The following is a 20,728-nucleotide window of genomic DNA, read 5'->3' on the forward strand; positions in this document are numbered from 1 at the left end:
ACCCGCAAGACAGGACAAGCGTGAGTTCCTAAAAGAAAGTTTTTAGGCTGGAAAGTCTGTGTGAGAGAGAGAGACACACAGTAACATTTAAAACAAATTTATTGTGAAATGTTTTATTGTGATGCATCAGTCTGATGATCTGTGCATCAGTCTTTTAGTAACAAAAAAAACCCCAATATTTAAATATTACAACTCTCAGACGAGTCATTACAGCACAGGGTTATTGGTAACCTAAACTAAGACTGGAACTATATAAAAAATACATAACTTCAAAATAAACATTAACTGAAATCATATAAAATATAAAAAAATTTGTTTAAGTGCTATAACTAAGACTAAAATGACAAAAAAATATATAGAAGTGTAAAAACTAATCACATGACAAAAGCACAACAAACTTACTAAAACTAACTAAAATTAAAATATATAAAGATGAAATTAAGTCTACTAATAGTATATCAATAATACATATATGACACTGATATATGTGTTAGACAACACTATAAATACTATATCTCGTATCACCGTTATACATGTCTAATCACTCAGCTCTATGGTAAAGCATTATAGACATAACAGTGTGGTTTTCTGTAAAGCTGCTCTGAAGTTATGTGTATTGTGAAAGTAAATTGGACTTGACTTAGTATCAGTTCAGTCTGTGTGAAATCACTGCTAACAGTCGACAGCCGCGTGTCTGTCCAGTGTTAATGAGTTAATGAAGCTGTCAGTCCATCATATATCTTTACATACATGAGTGTGTTCAGTGTCATCTGGTCAAACACACTCCTTCTGTTCAACATCAGTTCACCGGGCTGAAGCGGCTGAGAGATTTCATTTGACTGGCTGTAGTGTGCAGGAGTCCTCTGCCCTTTTACACAGCAATATTTGTTTTTTTGGGGGGGAATAAAATATCAGTTGTGGCCCTCAGGCACTGAGACCTTACACACACACACACACACACACACACACACACACACACACACACACACACACATGCGTTGAGTTGTTGTGGCAGGTCTGGACCGACTGTGATATCAGACTTTATTATCTTCTCTAAAGTTAAAGTTTTTGCCAGAAAGAGACGGACAGACAAAAATTTAAAATATCAGGCACACACAGACAGAACTGCACTAGGACTCTCACTGTGTTTCTTGCACATATTTGTGTGTGTTTATGCAATTGTGTTTAATGAGGTTTGCTGGCTCTCTAGATGAGTGACACATAAACTGACACAATCAGTTTAAAAGAGGAAAGTGAAATCTTTGTCATAGTATAGTTAAAGTTACCACATTCATTGCATGTGCTGCACTTTCTTTGTACCATTTATGCTTTGAAAATTCTTTTTAGAATTTGAAAGATAATAAAGATATTGTTTGATAAGTGAGATTGAAAGCCAAAAAAAAAGTAGCGCTTAAAGTCCTTGAAAGTCCTGGAATTTTATTTTACAGTATCTGTGCGAACCCTGCATCTGCATCATCTATGAGCAGCACAGGTCTGGTGACCATGAGGAGCAGCAAACCTCAGTGAGACGAATGAACTCAAGGGAATACCTTACATGCCTGCTCCATTCTAGCGGCTTGATTTGCACGGCTCTGGCCCTTTAACCGCTGCTGCGCTGAGTGTTTTTTGGGCTCTTGTTTTAGCATGCTGTGCCTGAGGGGGTCAGCCAAGAAGTCACCCTTAAGAGGTGATAATCCCATCACACTAGTTTTCCCCGGATGGCATGAGCGGTTCTGCTCTCAGGAGAGTCTGAGCCTTGTTTCTGTGCTGGTTAGGGGTTACTGAGGCCAGCGCTGTCGAAAGCAGGGCTTCTCAACCCGTGGGTCGTGACCTAAAAGTGAGTCTCAGGTCTGTTCTGATGGGACAGCAGGAACAAAACAATGATAGGCAAACATTAGAATACCACATTTTTGTTAATTCTCATTGTGGAGAAGCACTCCTGCGGGACACTCACAGCTAGACCCAACTGCTGGTTTTGTCAGTCAAGTCGAGTCACCTTTATATTTATATAGCGCTTTTTACAATACAGATTGTTTCAAAGCAGCTTTACCGAGATAAACAATGCAACAAAGTTTGTTTCCAGAAGAAAATAGTGTCACAGTCCAGCTTAAGTAAGTTCAGTGATGTTTAATTTTTGTTGTAAAAAAGTTATTAATTTAGTTTATATATATAGCCACTCTGGAGTAAACCGTGATGTCATCGTCCATCTCAGTTCAGTTCTCATATAATGGTGTCAATGCAGGCAGATCAATAATATTGTTGAATATTAAATTAAATGTCCCCAACTAAGCAAGCCAAAAGCCAATGGCGAAAAAGGCGACAGTGGAACCAAAACTCCATCAGTGACAGAATGGAGAAAAAAAGCCTTGTGAGAAACCAGTCTCAGTCGCTCAGTTCTCCTCTGGCCAATGAACCAACCGTGTATGATTATGATTCAGGCAGCATTACAGGCTGGAAGTCAGATTGGATCAGAACATTCAGCATATTTTGTCTATTGAAGGTGTGCTTATTTCGACGTTAACCTCGTCTCCTGCAGTATCCGTCCCCGTTCGTCAGACGGGTCTTTACTCCCTAATCCCTCCCGCCCCCTCCCTCCAAACACCCAGAATGCTCGGGAAGGGCTAGCGTTTGACGGTGTGGTCTCTCACAGCACCGATGCCCTACAGGTATCTCTCGAATGAGTGGGCAGATGAGAAAGAGATGCAGCCTTCCCAAGCACCGCTAACGTATTTATGCAAATCTTTTTGGGCATTATTGCAGATAAGCTCATTTTATAGTCTGATTTCCGCTCCCTCGTGTGGCATAATGAGTCGTCAAGCATGGGGGAGCGTGTCGGGGAAGAGCATCAGTCCATCGGTCCGTCTGTCCATGTGCCGAGCACACCGTCCTGACATTCAGTTTGAGGAGATTGGGATGGAGGGGTTTGAGATGGCGGTTAGTGCTATTAGCTCTTGTTATTGGAGGCAGCCGTCTAATAATTTCTAATTACCCTAAGGAGGTATTAGGAGTGTTAGTCAGCAAGGATAATTTCTTATTTGCACGCCTGGAGCGGTGAGCTCTCTAGAAGAACGGAGGCTAATGTGCAACAAAACAAATCAACGTGCCACGCAGGGCTGCGGGCTTCAGGGAGGAGGCCGAGATAACGCTCATTATGCATCATGATAATTCATTTAGAATGTTATCAATTTCAGAATGGAGGCTTGTACTCACGCACACATAAGCCATTAAAAAAGCATGAGGAAAAGAGGCTGCTGTTCAAACTCTGCCTCCTGGTCTGTTCAGGTAGCTCCAATTACACACTTCCCATGTTTAAAGGCTGTTGAATGTTAAATGCTGCCTCTTCTCTTTTCCTCTGATCTTGAAATGTATTTCATAGCGAAACACGAAATAAAATGTAAGACAGGACTAAGAATTGAGTGGGTGTTTCATACCAGAGCTTGCAGCCAATTGTTGAGGACTGTAACTGACCTAGGTGATCATTTCAGAGGCACGTTTTGGTGAAAGAGGATGACGACAGATAGGCTTTTTCTTTGTGCACTGATGAATTGTTCACAACAATACCAGGAGCATGCATTAAGGTACTAGAGTTAATTTGACTTTCTCGCTCCTGAGACGCATGCTCCCATGGGGTTTGTTCTCGGTTCCATTTGGTTTTAATTGTGGCAGCACAGCAATACTCATCTCTATCCTCATGAAGTTATTCCTACCCGCTGTTTCCTTCTTTTTCTTCTTGAAAGCATCTTTCCCCGTCCCCTCAGCCTAGAATGACTTAATCTCTTGAAACAATTGGAGGAAGTTTAAGGAAAGACCGTTTAGATGTCTGAAATGAAATACCAAACAATGGCATCTCGCGATAGCAACCGATTTTCCACATTCGACATCCTCCAGTGGAAAAGCTTTAGTAGTCATGAGGGAAAATGCAAGAGTAGACAAAGCACAAAACCAAACAAGACAAAAAAACATGTTGTGTTTAGCGGTGTTGCGGGGTCAGGCCCGCATTGTGTGTTTCTCGCTGGGCCGTGGTCCTCAGACAACAGACTGTCTGCGGGAGACATCTGCGAATCCGACCTGCCGACCCTCAGAAGCGCTCTGAAGTGAGGGAATGCTGCCTTTAGCCCTCACACGGCCCGCAGGACAAACTCCAGCGCTATTAAGAAACAGAGAGAGAGACAGAACAAGAGGGAGACAGGCAGAGCCGGCCGAAGCGCGTCAGATCGGTTTTGTTTCTTCCTCAAAGGCCTTGCGGTCTGCGTTCCTCCTCAGATGCCCATGAGATCGTTTTCCTTCTTTATGAGTAAAGAGCATCTCGGTGCTGGAGAGGTTACGCTGGCCTGATGAGGAGCCACTGTTCACAGCACCTGCTGTTGGGTGGGCCGGCGTCCAAGTGCATTGTTGTGCGCTAAATGAGACACGTTCCCCCCGCTTTCCGGAGGCTAGAGCGACCTTTGGCTGGAGATCTTTGCCGTCTTGTCTCGGTTCGTCTCGTTCTCCGTCGGGCCACTTACGCCTCGCTGGGGTCGCTGGGTCAAAGCGCAGTCCGCTTCCACTGAATTCGCCTCTTTCCTCGATGCGTGCAACACGTGCATTACAGTGAAGAGAGAAGCTGTTGTTTCTCTCCCTTTCTCACTGCCTTTGATTTTCCTGATGGTTGAAGTCGTTGCCTCCGCTCAGGAGCTTTAGGGGAACGGCTGCATCTGCTGTTGAGGTTTTACAGGAAGAGAAAATTGAAAAATCAATAAAAAGCCAAAAAAGAGTGAGACAGAAAAAAATACACAGAGGGCGAAAAGCAAAGCAGATAACAGCTTTGAAGAAGCAGACAGACATAAGGCTGCTCTTAGATTTGAGACGTGTTTTTGGACTAATTCAGGGGCAAAGGACGATGAATTTATTTAAAAAATGTAGTATAGACGCCACATTCGTACTCCACACCTGCGTCAGGCAGCCATTTTCCAAAATGTCTTTGTTTTATGAAGACCAATAGAGCACTCAAGCAATGTGAGACAACGACTTATAGAAACTCCACGGACGCCAGAGTGGCTGTAATCTGAACCTTCTGCTGGGAAACATTAGTTAGGAATGAGCATCTTCCTATATGGTTTCAATGCAGAGCTGTTGAGTCCATCGAATGATAATAAACTAGGTGAATTCAGCCACTTTTTGCCATCGAGAAGAATTTCACCTGAATTCACCCTATTCAAATGGAATAGGTTTCTGAGTTTCCCTAAAACACAAGAGACAGTCAATAGAAAACTCATCACCGACTGATTTACATAACTCTCTCCCTCTCTCCGTTAATGCAGTTCTGCTCATTATTTTTACATTTGTGGAAGAGTGCTTGAACACAGGGAATGTCTGTGGGAAGGACAGCGGGCCGCGGTTATTGACTTGTAAAGGAGCGGGTAGAAGTGTCTGGATAAGACGCAAGCTTCTCCCGCTCTTGTAAAGCAGTATCTGATTTCTCTGCTAGTTGGGTCCCCAGAGGGGCCGCTGGGCTGATGGGAGCTCACAGCTGCTGCAGAGAAGAACAAGTGAACACGTGAACTCTGGAGGTGTTCCCTACATGGTGAACTACGTTCAGAGGATGCTCGTGCTGATCCATTTGCTTACCGCATCTGAATATGAGCAGGTTTTCAATCACAATCCAGTCACTTGGATGTATAAGTGGTGATTGAGGAGAGATCCCCTGATATGATTGTGAAGCGTTTTGGGTGTACAGTCGTACATATAAAAAAGCGCTATATAAATGCCTCATTCATTCATTCATTGAATTGCCACGTGTATCAATAGTTGGCAATACCCAGCCCTGGACAGCGCTACAGCGCCAACAGAACGCTGACTAATTTATGAGTGCAAACTGCACGTGTGCATGCGAGAGAGAGAATCAGAGGAAGTTTTCATTGACTCTGCAATGAGGTAGCCGAGGCCCATGGGGGGGGCTCTTCACAGTTTGAACTTCATCAGGGGTTGCGCTTAATCAATACACTATCGGAAAAAGAATTAATTACCAAAGCAGAATAAAACAGCTGCATTTTAAACGGAGGCTTCATCAATGGTTTAATCTCCTGCTTTCAGCTCAGGTGCCCTGAGGAATCGCTCTGACCGCGTGTAATGAGGAACTCAGGGACTTTACGCCCCACACCACCCTTTCTCTCTCTCTCTCACACACACACACAGACACACATCGGCCTTCCTAAACTGTATCTTCATCTGTGCAGAACCCCTCCACTCCGCCACATTCCCTTCCCACCAAATTCCAGTCTTCCCAGGGACGAGGAAGGGTATTAATGTGGAAATCTCTGCTGTAGGGCTGCTGGAAAGAGGCACACATTCCTAAAGTGAAAGGGACTGAACTGTCGCCCATCCACGGCCCGCCCCGTCACCCACACCCCCGCCCACTCTTGAGCACTCCTCCAAACTGCATTTCAAGTAGGGTTGAGAAGGGGTTATGGGTGATGAATTGGGTTTTTAGTGAGCTCATTAGGAAGCCAAACAGAGTCAGAACGCAGCGGAACAGAGTGGGGCCGCGGCGCAGCAATCAGTTCTGCTTGCTTTGTTCTGTGCCTCCAGGACATTTGTGAGCGAAAGTTCAGGGTAGACGGCTGATGAGAGAGGCCTGCCGAACAGAGCCCCTGATCTGATGGTTGACTTGTTGGTGTAGAAGCTTTCATTTGTCGGCTTATTCGTGTCTCGTGTCCGCGGTGTGCCCTCGTAAGCCCGGCGTCTAATGCCCGGCTCTGGTAGGATAACGTGTGTAATAACTCCAAGGTGTCTGTCGAGTCTCTGTTTGTCTGAAGGGCAATTGAGGGTGGAGAATCTCCATAAATACAGGTTTTGTGTGCTGATGTGTAGAATCGGACCCTGTGCCTTCAGAGCAGGACTTTGATGAGCAGGCCAGAGCACTTTAAGGGTTTTCTATTAGAACGGTATTGTGTTAGCGGCCCCATCACTAATGATCTTTGCAATGGAAGTGAATCAACCAAAACTAACTTTAGCTGGACAATAACTTTATTCTAGAGCTGCTGTAAAGCCTAAGCAATCTCTGTTACTGTAATTTCCTATCATCACTGTAAAGCTGCTTTGAAACAATCTATATTGTTAAAAGCGCTGTATAAATGAAGGTGACTTGACTTGACTTGACTTGATTCCCTCTCTGGAGATTAAGTCTATTCCAGCACAGCTTTGTCTTTCTCTCTGCTCGTGTTCACGGGCCATAGAAATCCTGTTTTGGTGAAAATTGATGTAATTTGCTGTAGTAATTATCTTAGTAATTAACTCTCTAATGACTGCGGTGTGAAAGTGCTGTGGCTCTCATGTGCGCAGTCATTATTTGCTCTCCATTGTAATACAAGCTTCAAAGTGTGATGATACTGACTGGAGAGAGGGAGAATAGACTTGGATGCACCTCAATAACCTCTGGGGCCAATTATTGTAATTTGATTTGGACGACAAGCTGCAGGAAGAGCGTGGGGTCGGTGGGCCGTGCCGAGTGTGTTTAGGGGTGTGTGAAATCTCTAGACTTTCAGTCCCTTCACAACAAACCTGCTTTTTTTCCCCTCCCTCAAAAGGAAGATCTCATTGTTTCTGGACTGCAGATGCTCCCTCACACACTCGCCAATATCAATCCTGCTCGCAGCGACAGTAAACGCACCGGTCTTTCCGCCCTGCATCCGTACATGTTTTTGCATTAGTGTTGAATCAGTTGTCCTTACAGCACAGGTTCGCGTGCAGCTTCCTTTAAACCGTCTCTCGGGATGTTGTTTCCCTGTGATTGTCTTTCACACGGGCCAGAAGCTCAGAGATGCAGGAAACACTTAATGTCTCATAAACTCATCAGAGTGATTAGCAGACTAATGAAGAGACGAGACGAGGGGCGGTGGGAACGCAGCGCTACGATCAGGCGCGGCCCCTCCAAGGCCCTGTTTATGATGTAATGAGATAATTGCCGTTACAGGTAGCAGGTTAATTACACGTGTAATTACTCAAGCGCTTCATACTGGCTCTTCTGAAACACTATTGGCATGTGATTATCAACCTTTTATTTTAGATCCTTTTATTTTCTCCTGTCGTTTCGCGAGGTCGGTTTGTTCATGCTAAAAGTTTTTTTTATTTTTTTTTATTCCCGTGATGCCTCTCGTTCCACGCATGTCACCTCATTTTAATATTCGGTAACATTTTATTTTGATGGTCCCTTTTGAACATTCTGTTGATTATAAGTAACTTTGCAACTACATGTCTACTAACTGTCATTAGAGTATTAGTAGAGTATCAGTAGAGTATTAGTATAGTACTAGTAGAGTAGAGTATTAGTAGAGTATTAGTGGAGTATCAGTAGAGTATCAGTAGAGTATTAGTAGAGTAGAGTTTTAGTAGAGTATCAGTAGAGTATTAGTAGAGTATTAGTAGAGTATTAGTAGAGTACTAGTAGAGTAGAGTATTAGTGGAGTATCAGTAGAGTATCAGTAGAGTATTAGTAGAGTAGAGTTTTAGTAGAGTATCAGTAGAGTATTAGTAGGGTATTAGTAGAGTAGAGTATCAGTAGAGTGTTAGTGGAGTATCAGTGGAGTATTAGTAAAGTATTAGTAGAGTGTTAGTAGAGTATCAGTAGAGTATTAGTAGGGTATTAGTAGAGTAGAGTATCAGTAGAGTATCAGTAGAGTATTAGTAGGGTATTAGTAGAGTATTAGTAGAGTAGAGTATCAGTAGAGTATTAGTAGAGTATTAGTAGACTCTCTGCTTAATATCTGATAACTCTTTATTGTGATGCTCCTCAAACAGACATTCTACTGACTATAAGTATATTTGCAACTACATGTCAACCTATTCTAACCCTAACCCTACCAGTCTACTAATACCCTACTAATACTCTAATGAGAGCTAGTAGACATGAAGGTGTAATGTTACTTATAGTCAACAGAATGTGTTAAAGGGACCATCAAAATAAAGTAAAAGCTAATTTTCTCAGCACAGGATTTGGAGATTCTGAAATCTGCGGCACTCCTGGGATGACACCGACATGATCATGTGTGTGTGTGTGTGTGTGTGTGTGTGTGTGTGTGTGTGTGTGTGTGTGTGTGTGTGTGTGTGTGTTATTAAGCTGCTTCCTCATACAGACGTCTAATTAAAGCGGTTTATTCCACTTCATTTACAAGCAAAAGAGAAGCTTTAGTTCTTCAGTGCAAACAACCGCACATTACATGAGCAGGAAAACAACACGGCGAGAATGACTGTGAGAGCGCAGCTGTCCGGGACGAGAGTGTTTGTGCAGATGTGTGTGTGTGTGTGTGTAGGTTATTCAGCACTAAATGAACTGCTGCTTGTGTATGATGTGTTTCTTTTAGTCTATTATACTAGTCTATTAGTTCTGCTTCTAGTCTGCTACTAGTCTCAAACAATTCTGCAAACGCGAGTGGAGTCATTAACACAAGTAAACACTGACCCACTGACTACTTTTCTGGATGAGAGGACTAGTGAAAGCGAGTAGTGGCATTAGGCGCAGGGTTCAGGGCTGACGCTCTCCGCGCTGACCTCTGTGTTTGTGGGTGAGCGCAGCGGTGTGGATCACTGCTCTCCAACACGAGCTCTGAGAGGAGCAGGAACGGTCCTGTGGACGCCGTCTCAGTAATTAGAGTCTTTAAGCTCAGACTCTGACGGCACTGCCTCCACCTTCATGCCCCATTAGCCTGAAACAAATGTCCGAGCCAAACAAATCTGTGACTGCACCTCTCCTCGAGACAAAGCGTCAGCCTACTTGATTTGGCTTTTTACTCTTCCCTCGTTGAAGTTGTTACGATCACATGTTATATAATCACACGGCTTCTTATCGCCCGCACAGCTTCAGTCTGCTTCTGAACTCTCGACGCTAACGCTGTTCTGCTTTAATGTCTACACTGCAAAGTAAGGTAACTCTAATTGTTACATTAAACAGCTATTTCTACCCCAGTTTATCCATGAACATTTGTTTCGGTGGTAACAATTAATGTAATTATGTTTATTCAGCGATTATTATGTAGTGTTTTTGATTTAAATAAAACCAGATCATTTAGAGGTCATTTATTTTTTTACTGTAATTTAACCAGATGTGCTGTGTACATTTCTGTTGTGATAACTCATATAAGACACTTGAGGTGATGTTATAGAGAGTACAGGGTGTTTATAGACATTGGGGAGCTTTGAAACAAATGTGTCTATTGTGAAAGAAACTATACAAAATTAAAATTGACTTCACTATGTAACACTACCTCAAGTTGCTTTCATCAAAGAGTTACCGTATTATAAGACACATATATTCATAAAATGTTAAATGATGATTTAACATCACTGGAACACTGGATTGACCAATCAGAAGGCAGGAACACTGGCTAATATTACAGCTGTTTTTTACAGTTCTCTACTTTATACGGGTCAGTGGGGGCGAGTTTAATGTGGATAAACACTGTCTCTCTCTACAGACTGGACATGTTTGAGCCAGATAGAGGCCGATATGGAGCGAGCGAGAGAGAAAGAGAGAGAGAGAGAGAAAGGGGGCATGTTTTTCCTTCTCCAAGGGCACTGCTTTTCCAAAAGTGCCTGGGGCGAGACTGCAGCACCTCGTCTCCCGGAGGCCTTTGGGCGTCTCCTAATAGCCACCCCCCCCTCATCTGCCCCCGTCTCAGAGGTGCATGATGGGATACTTCCCCTTCCCCCTCTCCTCTTCTCCTCGTGTCGTCCTCATGTTTTGTGCTGGAGTTCACATCCGCACAGGTTCAAATGGCAGAGTTGCCAGGGAACAGTCAGAGGCCATTAGCGTTTGGGACGATTCGCCCTGCGGCGCTGCAGCGCTAACCAGCGAGCGGCGGGGCCATGTAGATTAGCAGCTTCACATGTAATGAGCAAGTTTACCCTTTCTTTTCTTCTTTTCTTTTCTTTTCTTTTCTTTTCTTTTCTTTTCTTTTCTTTTCTTTTCTTTTCTTTTTTCTTTTGTTTTCTTTCCTTTTCTTTTCCTTTCTTTTCTTATCTTTTCTTTTCTCTCTGTCTCTCCCTCTGTGTCAGTCTCTGTTTCACTGCACTAATCCCGTCGAATCATTTTTTTGATTATTTCCACTTCTTTGACTCACTGTCATGTGTGTGTATGTGTGTGCATATTTCCACTAGTGATAGAGTTATCGTTTTTTGGCTGATTTGTGGGTAGATTATTGGTATCAGCTAAAAACAGAACCCAACACACCCCGTTATCCTCTCTCAGAGGATAAAGTAAATGTTGTGTAAAATGAGCCTTTTAGCAATTTTGTGTACATTTCATTCTCTGTCATTAAATTGCATGATGTGTTTGATTTATTCTGATCTAGATCTGTTGAAAACACACTGATCTCCAGACATTTAATTTGTGTACATATAGATTTGGTTATCAGCGAGTGTCTGTGTGTGTCTGGTTTCAGGGGCCGTAGGGTAATGAAGCGAGTCGTCGGTCTGTAAACACACACGGGTCACTCTGGCCACCGCGAGCACTAGGCTATCGTGTTGCAGTGAAAATGGAAACGTCAATAAAATTAATCTGTCCACCTTTTGGCCTGGACGGCTTGCTGTGGTCCACTCATAACACACCACAACCAGCTTTACACTCCTCCTCCGGATGTCATTGGAGCAGATGAACAAACTGTGTTTGTCAAGTGACAGCTACGCCATTGCTTTTCTGAACGTGTAGTTTGACGGAGTGTGTGTCACGAACCCCTACCCCTGTGAGGTCACTTCTGCATCATCAGCACGTATCCATGCGGCGAGGGCAAAGAAACGGCACTTGAGTGAAAAATAATAGATTAAAACAGAGAGGGAAAGGCTTTCAACTGTCCTTGTATTCTTCATGTATTTTGCATTTCAGTACGCCACCCATCGGATCTGTTGTCTTTGCTCCTTTTTTAAGTGATTATTTGAAATATTAATGCGTGATTATTGCTTATATAGGTGCGTGTGATTGATGTCTCCCCAAAAACAGAGCGACGTGCAAGTGTAAATTTGTATAATATCGCGGCGTAGTGCAGGAGTTTTTCAGATACATAATTTAGATGCCCTGAAGGAAGGCTTTCAAGGCATTTTCGCCCAAGGCCAAGAAAAAATAACTGACTTTTTAAAGTAAATCATTTTTGCTAATGCACAATTAATGGCAGAGGAGAAAGAAAGTAAGTCTGGGAAGTAGGTTATGCAGAGACCCGACCTGCCCTCACACATGGACATGAGCGAAGGAGTGTCAGTCGTGCTCGGGATATGCAAATGAGGTGCAGGAAGGGGAGGGGCCGCAATATTGTGCGTGTGTGTTTATCGCGTTTCAAATTTTTTTTGATGTTGCTGTTCTTCTTGCTTTGACGTGAGGGCATTTCTGTATTTTAGGGTTTATGTAAGTTTGTATAATGTCACTGTGTGTAAGAGTGTGTACCACTTTTCTAAAAAGCTCTCCCTTTCGTCCAGGAGATGGTTTAGACAACAGCGTGGCCTCACCCGGCACGGGCGACGATGACGATCCAGACAAGGACAAAAAGCGGCAGAAAAAACGAGGCATCTTCCCTAAGGTCGCCACCAACATCATGCGGGCATGGCTCTTCCAGCATCTCACAGTAAGTGTCTGTCTTTCCATGAGCTCTTTCTATATCTAAGATTGGGAAAACAGTGCTGAGATCGCACGCTAGTACTCTTAATTGAAACTCTTACAAATCAGAATCAATGCACAGCTATCAACATTCATACAACAGTTAGATCCGTCCGCTTTTGAAGCGCTTGTCTGCGTTGTGTTACTCGGCGACATCCCATGACTTGATCCTGATCCTGAGCAGTTTTCATTTGAAAAGCAGAACTAAACAAATTATTTAGCCATTTTGTGAGTGTAATGGCATTTGATGTTAAAGCCCCACTGTAGTCAATAATTATATCCATTAAAACTCATCTTTGATCACCAAAATGACATATTTAAGAGTTTTTTCCTTGAAGAAAGTGTCTTCATGCCTTAAAATATCTTGAATGTAACTCGACACCCTTGCCTCATTTAGTATGCATGGTTCTATGAATATGCAAATGAGCCCCGCCTCCACTCACTCACTCAGCTCAGAGATCCACTGGTTGACGATCACACGTTGATCTGATTGGTTACAAGGTAGTTTGTGACGTCAGAAACACCAGCGATTTCAAAGCGTGTGTTTGAGACTGTCTTTGGTTCACTGCAGTTTTAAGGAGGAAATACTCAGCAATGGTGTCGACTTATGAATTTACACATGGTTTGTCTTAAAGCACATTAAAAACACCACATAGACACATAAACAACATTAAAAGCTGGATTTACTCCACAGGGAGACTTGAAGTTCAGTATCAGAGTATCAGCAATATCACATTCGCAGTAACTGCTTCCTCGTTTCTACGACTGTAGTGACAGACCACTCTGTTGTTTTAATCAGTTCCTCCCGAAAAATGTAGGGTTCAGTGTAAGTCTAGTTGTTGTGGCACTAGGAGAGAGCGCTGTGTGTGTGTTGCTTTAGAGAGGTGGCATGCGGGGTCGTGTTCCCTCGGCCTCTCTGATGTCACGACATCATCCGCGGCTCAGGATATATCGATCGGGACGGGAAGGGTCGGGTTTCTGAGGGATGAGCATGTGAACTGAGAACGGCCATGCGTCTGTAGGACTGTGTCTGTGAGGGACTGCCGTAAGAGTCTGGCTTTGGACCCGGTGATCTAACTCAAGCCAGAATAATGATGGCTAATTAAAAGGGCTGTAAAGCCATTAGAAACATTAGAGGGATAATCAGAGGCGCTGAACTCTGCCATGCGCTTATAACTCTCATACTCATCAGAACACCTCTAACACAGCACTATGTGATGGACAAAGACACTTCACTTTTCTCTGCATTATTCTTGCGCTCTTTTCATTCGTCGTCCCTTTCGCACTCTCAGAACCACTTGTGTGTAAAGCAGTGAAGAGAGAGCCACCTACCTCGCCGCTTTTACCCACAAACGCCTCTCGCTTCTTTCACTCGGCTCCATATCACGCAGGAATTTCACACTGTTTTCAGAGATCATTAGGCGTCTTTACTGGCAGCTCAGGAGATCCCCATTCACGGCGTTCACAAGAGACGCACTCCCGTTTCCTTTTAGAATTGTTTTAAAATGCGCTGAAAACCTAAGGAGAAGTTTTCATTAGTGGAAATACAGAAGTTTCCATCATCCTTTTAGATGTTTCTCTCATTTCAGAGTCTTTTATGTGTGCGAGTAATAATTCATCCTTTTTAACGCACCTTTCTATTTTTTTCTGACCAAAAAGGCTTAATTGAATTATCCCAAAGTACCAACCGCTGCCCCCCGCGCAATCCTTTACAGCGCACGGCCGTGCCACACACTAACACATCAGGCCTTTTATTTTAATTTGTTAAGCAAATGTATTTTCCAGTTCAGGATGCATTGGTGTGCGGGTGAATTCATGGGGACTTTGGCCCTGAATGGCCCGTAGCGGCAGCTCTCCATTCAACCATTCATTCAAGGGTGCAAAAGAAAAGCAGCGAGGTTGTATTTTCTCAACCGCGGGGCCAAAGCGGAGCTGCTCTTCCATGAGCGGCGGGGGTCCCTTTACATATGTTCTCAACATTGAGCCATTGTCACTTATTCTGAGGGGCTCAAAAGGACGTAACCCCTTCCCTCCCCCCGTTTCCATCCCCCGCGCCTACAAAACAAGGCGCCAGCTAACAGTTACAATTGTGGGCTAAAATCGATGGCCTCCACTCCCAAGGAACGCTTTCCCTCTCTGACGCTCTGAGCCCACCCTTACATGGGTGAAGCCTCTCTGAGCCAGCGGGTCATTTGGGGCCAACAGCCAAATCCCAAAGCGGTGCGAAGGATAAACCCACGAGAGATGCATGTAGTGCACGTTCTCCACCTGACTGAAGTGGAGAGTTTGGGTCAGAAAGCACTGCCGGTGAAGCCCGAGAGATGCGCTCTTGCTCCTGGAGCTCTCTGGATCTCTTCCAGTGCCATTAGCGGGTAGGAAATCCCAGATGGCTGCTGTAAGCTTTCCCATACGGCACAGAGCTTATGTTATCGGAAAGATAAACTCCTCTGTGGGGTGTATTGCTCTATTAGACTTCATATTTAATGAACGAGAGAGAAGAGCGCTCCACTAGGCTCACAGTAGGGCAGTGGTGAAGTGTAGTCATTGCTGCAGGGTCACCCAACAGTTTAATGGAGACAAACTTTGAATCCTCTCAATTAGTCCGTTGGCGCCCTTACTGTGTCTCCTGCTAAGAAGAGGGTCAGCCTGCAATGAAAACAGGAAGCACTCAGATACAAAGATATCACTCCAGGCCTGTGCTGTCCTTTCACTTCGGTAAGCCTACAAAAAGCAGTGAAAATAAATAGTGTCGTTTGAGCTGGGCGGCCTGACATGAGGCTCAACCAATGGCATGAGGATTTGGGGAAAAGTGAATATTTATTGGACAATAATGTAAGGCAGGACTTTTTATTGTTTTTGTATCCATTGGATTTGATTGGGTCGTGAAAAGTTAGTTGTGATGTTATTGGCTTAGTTTATTTTGGTAACACTTTACAATAAGGTTCATTAGTATTAACTAACATGAACTAACAATGAGCAATACATTTGTTACAGTATTTATTAATTTGTTAATGTTAGTCAATAAAAATCCAGCTGTTCATTGTTTGTTCATGTTAGTTCACAGTGCATTAACTAATGTTAACTAATACAACCTTTGATTTTAATAACGTATTAGTAAATGTTGAAATTAATTTTAACTAAGATTAATAAATGAGGAAGAAGTATTGTTCATCCTTAGTTCATGCTAACTATGGTAGTTAACTAATGTTAACTCATGAACCTTATTGTAAAGTGTAACCTTAATTTTTTCCCTAAATAACAGGCTTTGCATCAACTTAAAAAAGTCAATTAAATGGTGGAGAAAGTTAGTATATGCTGCAGAAAAAATATGAAACGTTTTCTTCAGAATAACATGCACTTATTAAATGTAAGGGCATTTAGTAAAGATGGTTGACTTTGAGTTCATTTTGACTTAGTGAATTAGTCAGAAACAGGCAGCTGATCATTTCTGATCTTTTGCTTTTGATTCACAAGTTAAAAACCTCATCAAATGACTGTGTAAACAAATACACAGGATTATCCAGGGGTCAGGCTGTCCCACAGTAAAGCAAACAGACTCGTTCCTCAGGCTTGACTCAATTAAACGTTTGGGCTGATCAGTTCTGACTGTCTGCATGTCTGATTCACATCACTGTTCATTTCCACTGCAGCACATCTGACAATTCTTTTAAACAATGGACATCTACATATAAACACAAAATGTACACTTAAAAAAAACAAAACAACTTCAGACAAGCCCCCCAACCCCCCCCCCCCCCCCCCTCCCCCCCCCCTCCCCCCTCTCCCCCCCCCTCTCTCTCTCTCTCTCTCTCTCTCTTTTTCTCAGGAAAGGTTTCCTCCCTCACTGTTTGCTGTAATGCAGGGCATTCTTAAAGCAGCAGTTTCATTTAAGGCCCAGCGAGGTTGTTTAGTGACGCTCCGGGGGTTTGCAAAGGGGCAACACTAATCTATCATGGGCGTGTTTGCCATCCATCACCAGTGCAGCCTATAACAGTTCAGTTCTCAGTGTGTGTGTGTATGTGTAAGGAAGCCTGAAGACCAGAAACATACTCACACTAATGTGTGCTTTTGCACCCCTTGTGGCAATGCTGAGCATGGAAACAGTTTCGGTAAAGCTGTGTTTTGGACAGTGGGGACTCACTCTATCTGCTCTCTGCCCATTTGTTCTGTTGATTAAGACCTGTTGTAAATCTAGAAAATCAAGTATGTCACTGCAAACTGCACGCTGCTGCTGTCAGCTGACCAGTTGTCCATATCGAGTGACTCTTTCATTCTCGCAGGTTGTGGAATTACGTTAGACCCACATCAACCTTCATCTCCCGTACGCAAGTACTTGGAAATAGTTGCTGTCTGTGTGTGTGTGTGTGTGTGTGTGTGTGTATATGTGTGTATATGTGTGTGTATGTGTGTGTATGTGTGTGTGTGCTTTCAGTGTTTGACAGATCTTGGATAACAGTGCCTGAGAAGAAGCTTTTGCGTCAACTAGCATTTGGCATCAAGTTGTTCAGCATCAATATTAGCTTCACTTCTTAAATATAAATGTTGTTTTCAGATCACTGCATCCTTGTTTAAACTGTTGCAGCTGCATTATACTTTAATATGTCTCTGTGCATTAACATTTGTAACCTGAAGGCAATTGTTAGTGTGTTCCTCTCTCTTGATCTTGTCTTTGAGCATCATGCTGTATGTTGTGTAAGACTGAACTTATAGCATGTTTTATCATGGATTGATGCTTTCTGGAGATGAATGAGTCTCTGAAATCTTTGTCAGTTGAGGGATGACCTTGCAGACACTTGGAATGCTCTAACATACCCAGACTGAGTCAGTATTAATAAAGACAGCTTGGACAGGCTGGAACACGCTGTTCCATGCATGTGTGTGTGTGTGTGTGTGTGTGTGGAGGGGAATGCTTTTGCTCTGACCTGAAGATACACATAAACAGTAAGGAGAACAAGAACTGTAGTTTAGTAACTCTAGATCTTACTGGACAGATCTGACTGAGCTCCACACAGACCAACCCACTCGTGTCTGCCCAGAACACCAGGCTGGCTAACGGCACAGGGAAGGGCAAATCCTCAAACTTCCAGCACTTTTTGGTTTTCAGATCAGAGTTTTTGTGTTTTCCCCCCAATGGACTTTTTGATAGACTGACTTCAGTATTACATTCAGTAAGGTCAGAAACAGAAACATATACACAAGCGAAGATGCCAGTGCCTGCCCAGAAGATTGCAGGAATGTGATCCAGATTTGTTATTATTCAGGTAGCTGCTATAAAACATGAGGAAGTTTCACTAACTTGCTCAGCATGATTCTGTTTATACTGTTGACCTAAAAGATGAAACTGGTCATAGATGTGATTAGAAGGCATAGAGAACTCTAATGGCTTTTATAGCAACCCTTGTGCTAAAGCTATAAGTAATAAACTGTGAAATCAATGTGTGCACTCATATACTTGCTTACATTGTGTCTCAGGCTAAAAAGAGGGAGGAACTAGGGGTGTGGTCGAAGAAACAAGTCAGACATAGAAGCTGACAACTAAGAGAGAATGGCCGTGTGTGTGTGTGTGTGTTTGGAGCAAAAATCAAAACCAGACTGTGCTTCTCTGTTTAGTTTGTCAGGGGACTGGCGCTCCTCTGAATCCCAGAGCTCTATTTCTGCTCTGTGATCTTCCCGCCCTTTCTCTGCTGCTGTTTTTATTCTGTTTTGTTTTTCCAGCACTTCTCCTCACAAGCCTCCCTCTGAGCTCTGTCTGCACCTCCTTTATGCTATTTCATAATGACGACCGAGCGCTGTGACTGCACAATATCATTTCATATCTTGAATGGTGCATCAAAGGCAACAAACAAAACGCACCAATTTGCTGTGGTTTCTGTTCAGCCTCCCAAGATGCTGGCGAACTGAAGCCTTCCGCCGACTGCTCCGCCACACTGTGGTGCCAGTATCTGATGCTCACTGTTCAGGCTCATAAGGGAGGTTTTCATGATGACTAAAACCTGTGAGCAGTATAACAAATATTCACAAAAAGCCAAAGAAAAAAAAGGCAGATATAAATAAAAGAAAATCTACTAAAGACACATATCCTAATCAAACTGGAGCGTTTTGGCTCCAGATGTGAATGCATGTGAATATTGATCAGATCGCTGTAGTTGTAATGTCCCCGGGGAACGACAAACCCTGCTCAAATCTACAGCGATTTAGATAAAGAGAATTGGCAAGACACAACGGATTTCAGCAAGCATAACCTCCTCCTTCTTTCTCCTCCTCCTCCTCTCCCCCTTCAACCAGGGAGCAGAATAAAAGGAGGGAAAACCTGTAATTACACACACTCTTCTGAATCTCCCTTAATGTTCATTATTTAAAACCGGCGGCAATTACAAGTTCAAAGGGGCTTAGAGGGCCAGCAACCTGCATAATCGCCAGCAAATGAAGTATAGCGTGTTCACGGCAGCGGAGCCGCTGCTGGGGGGGGTGAATCATACATTTCCATACGGGCACAAATCTCTGCCACCTCAAGGCTCCAGTGTGCACTATCCCTGCCTCGCAATCCTCTTAGCCACGGCTTTTTGTCTTTCTTCACCCACCAGCTACCCTCCGACATGTAAAGCATATCAAACTTTACCCTGGCTTATGTTGTACATTCACAGTTATTTGTCCTTATGTTTATGGCTGCCAGGCCGCCCACCCTCTCCTCCAGATTACTCTGCTCTGTTTCTCTCTCCTCCTCTCTTTTCCTCCCATTTGACGTCACGTGCATGTGATGCGGGCGCAGGAGGGAGCGCGTCCCCACAGGTGTATCTCAGTTACCTTAGGAGACAGTCACAGCAGCCAATTCTGTCCACAGGTGGCTCTTTGCTCATCAAGAAGAGCCCAGCGGTTAGCTCTGGTTTCAGAGCCGCCCCAACCGGCGGTCATTGTATACATCCTCCTCTACATCTACACCTCCACACAAGAGGCTCTCTTTCTCTGTGCCATGTTTATCTTCTTCCTCTGTCCTGGTTCAGTGCTGCAGGTCACCTTTCTTTCTGTGCAGCTTTCGTGTGCCTCCCCCCGGTCAGTTGTGCTGCTGTTTGCATTAGGGATCTTTGATAAAATCTCCATAGGGATTTGCTCTAGTGCTCACACCATTTCCTGCCTGCTGCTTTCATTGTTTGTCTCGTTCGCATGGGGGACCGTACAACTCCCACCTGAATACAATAAAACGTTGACGCTCTTTGGCGTGGCAAATAGCAGACAGTTCATTTTTCATTCAGCAAAATCTCCTCAAAAGGAAGCGAAGACTGGCTGTTTCATTAAGTGGCCCATCCAGGCAGACACGTGCACCACAGCAGAGCCCATGTTTACTCAAGCAAGTGTGCATATTAGAACGGAATCCATGGAGAGATTAATGGGCTACTGCCTCTGTACCATTGATTATCTAAACGCCATTTTTCCCTCTTCCTGCACACGTATTAAAAAGTAATGAAGCCTACGGAGGAAAGGAAGGCAAGACTTCACGCGTCATTTTAAGTTATCTGGACTCTAACGGTGAGGAATCTCTTTAAGGCACGTTTTGAGCAGAATTAAGTAAACAAATGTGGAGTGTGCTTTTGAAACAAGCTGTGGCGACTAGAAAAATGTGCTTAAGCAAAGACGAGACCCTGACACATGGAGGAGACTCTGCAGATGTTAGCAATTCCCCAACCTTACAACAAGGCTGCAATTACAATGGATTTGGTAACCAATGACAGTAATGGAAATGTGGAAGAACATCAGAAGCACCCAGGATTAGAACGATCTACAAAGCCAGTTCAATAGTATGTTATAGGTCTCTGAACAAGTTGCTCTAGGCGGCTGTCCATCGTATGCTTCTATTTGCACAGCATGGACGTTTCCACTAGCACCGTCTCCATGCATCTCCATTCTGTTCTCCTCTGTCAAGGCCCTGCTGAAAGGGTGGGGGTGGCCTCTTTCAGGGAAATGACTTCCTGAGACATTACGTGAATCAGCAGACAGCCTTATGGCCCAGACCTTCCCAAGAGTCTAAACGCTGGAGTTAAAGGTGAGGAACCACATTGAAAACCTGATGGGAAACAGTTTTTCCTGCCCTGCAGAGCTTTATTTTGAATGCTCTTG

General features: G+C 43.7%; 1 protein-coding gene across 1 annotated transcript in view; it reads left to right on the forward strand.

Moving 5' to 3' along the window:
* Positions 1-20,728, forward strand: part of LOC309491697 (homeobox protein Meis2-like) — a gene marked incomplete at its 5' end in the record, with an annotated part of 34,913 nt that overhangs the window by 2,785 nt on the left and 11,400 nt on the right. The window contains one exon of the mRNA XM_082190739.1: positions 12,439-12,584. Within this exon, the coding sequence (XP_082046865.1) occupies positions 12,439-12,584 (146 nt within the window). The remainder of the gene's footprint in view (positions 1-12,438; positions 12,585-20,728) is intronic.

Source organism: Leuciscus leuciscus, assembly GCF_965113295.1.
Source record: "Leuciscus leuciscus genome assembly, contig: HAP1_SCAFFOLD_444, whole genome shotgun sequence".
Taxonomy (NCBI): Eukaryota; Metazoa; Chordata; class Actinopteri; order Cypriniformes; family Leuciscidae; genus Leuciscus; species Leuciscus leuciscus.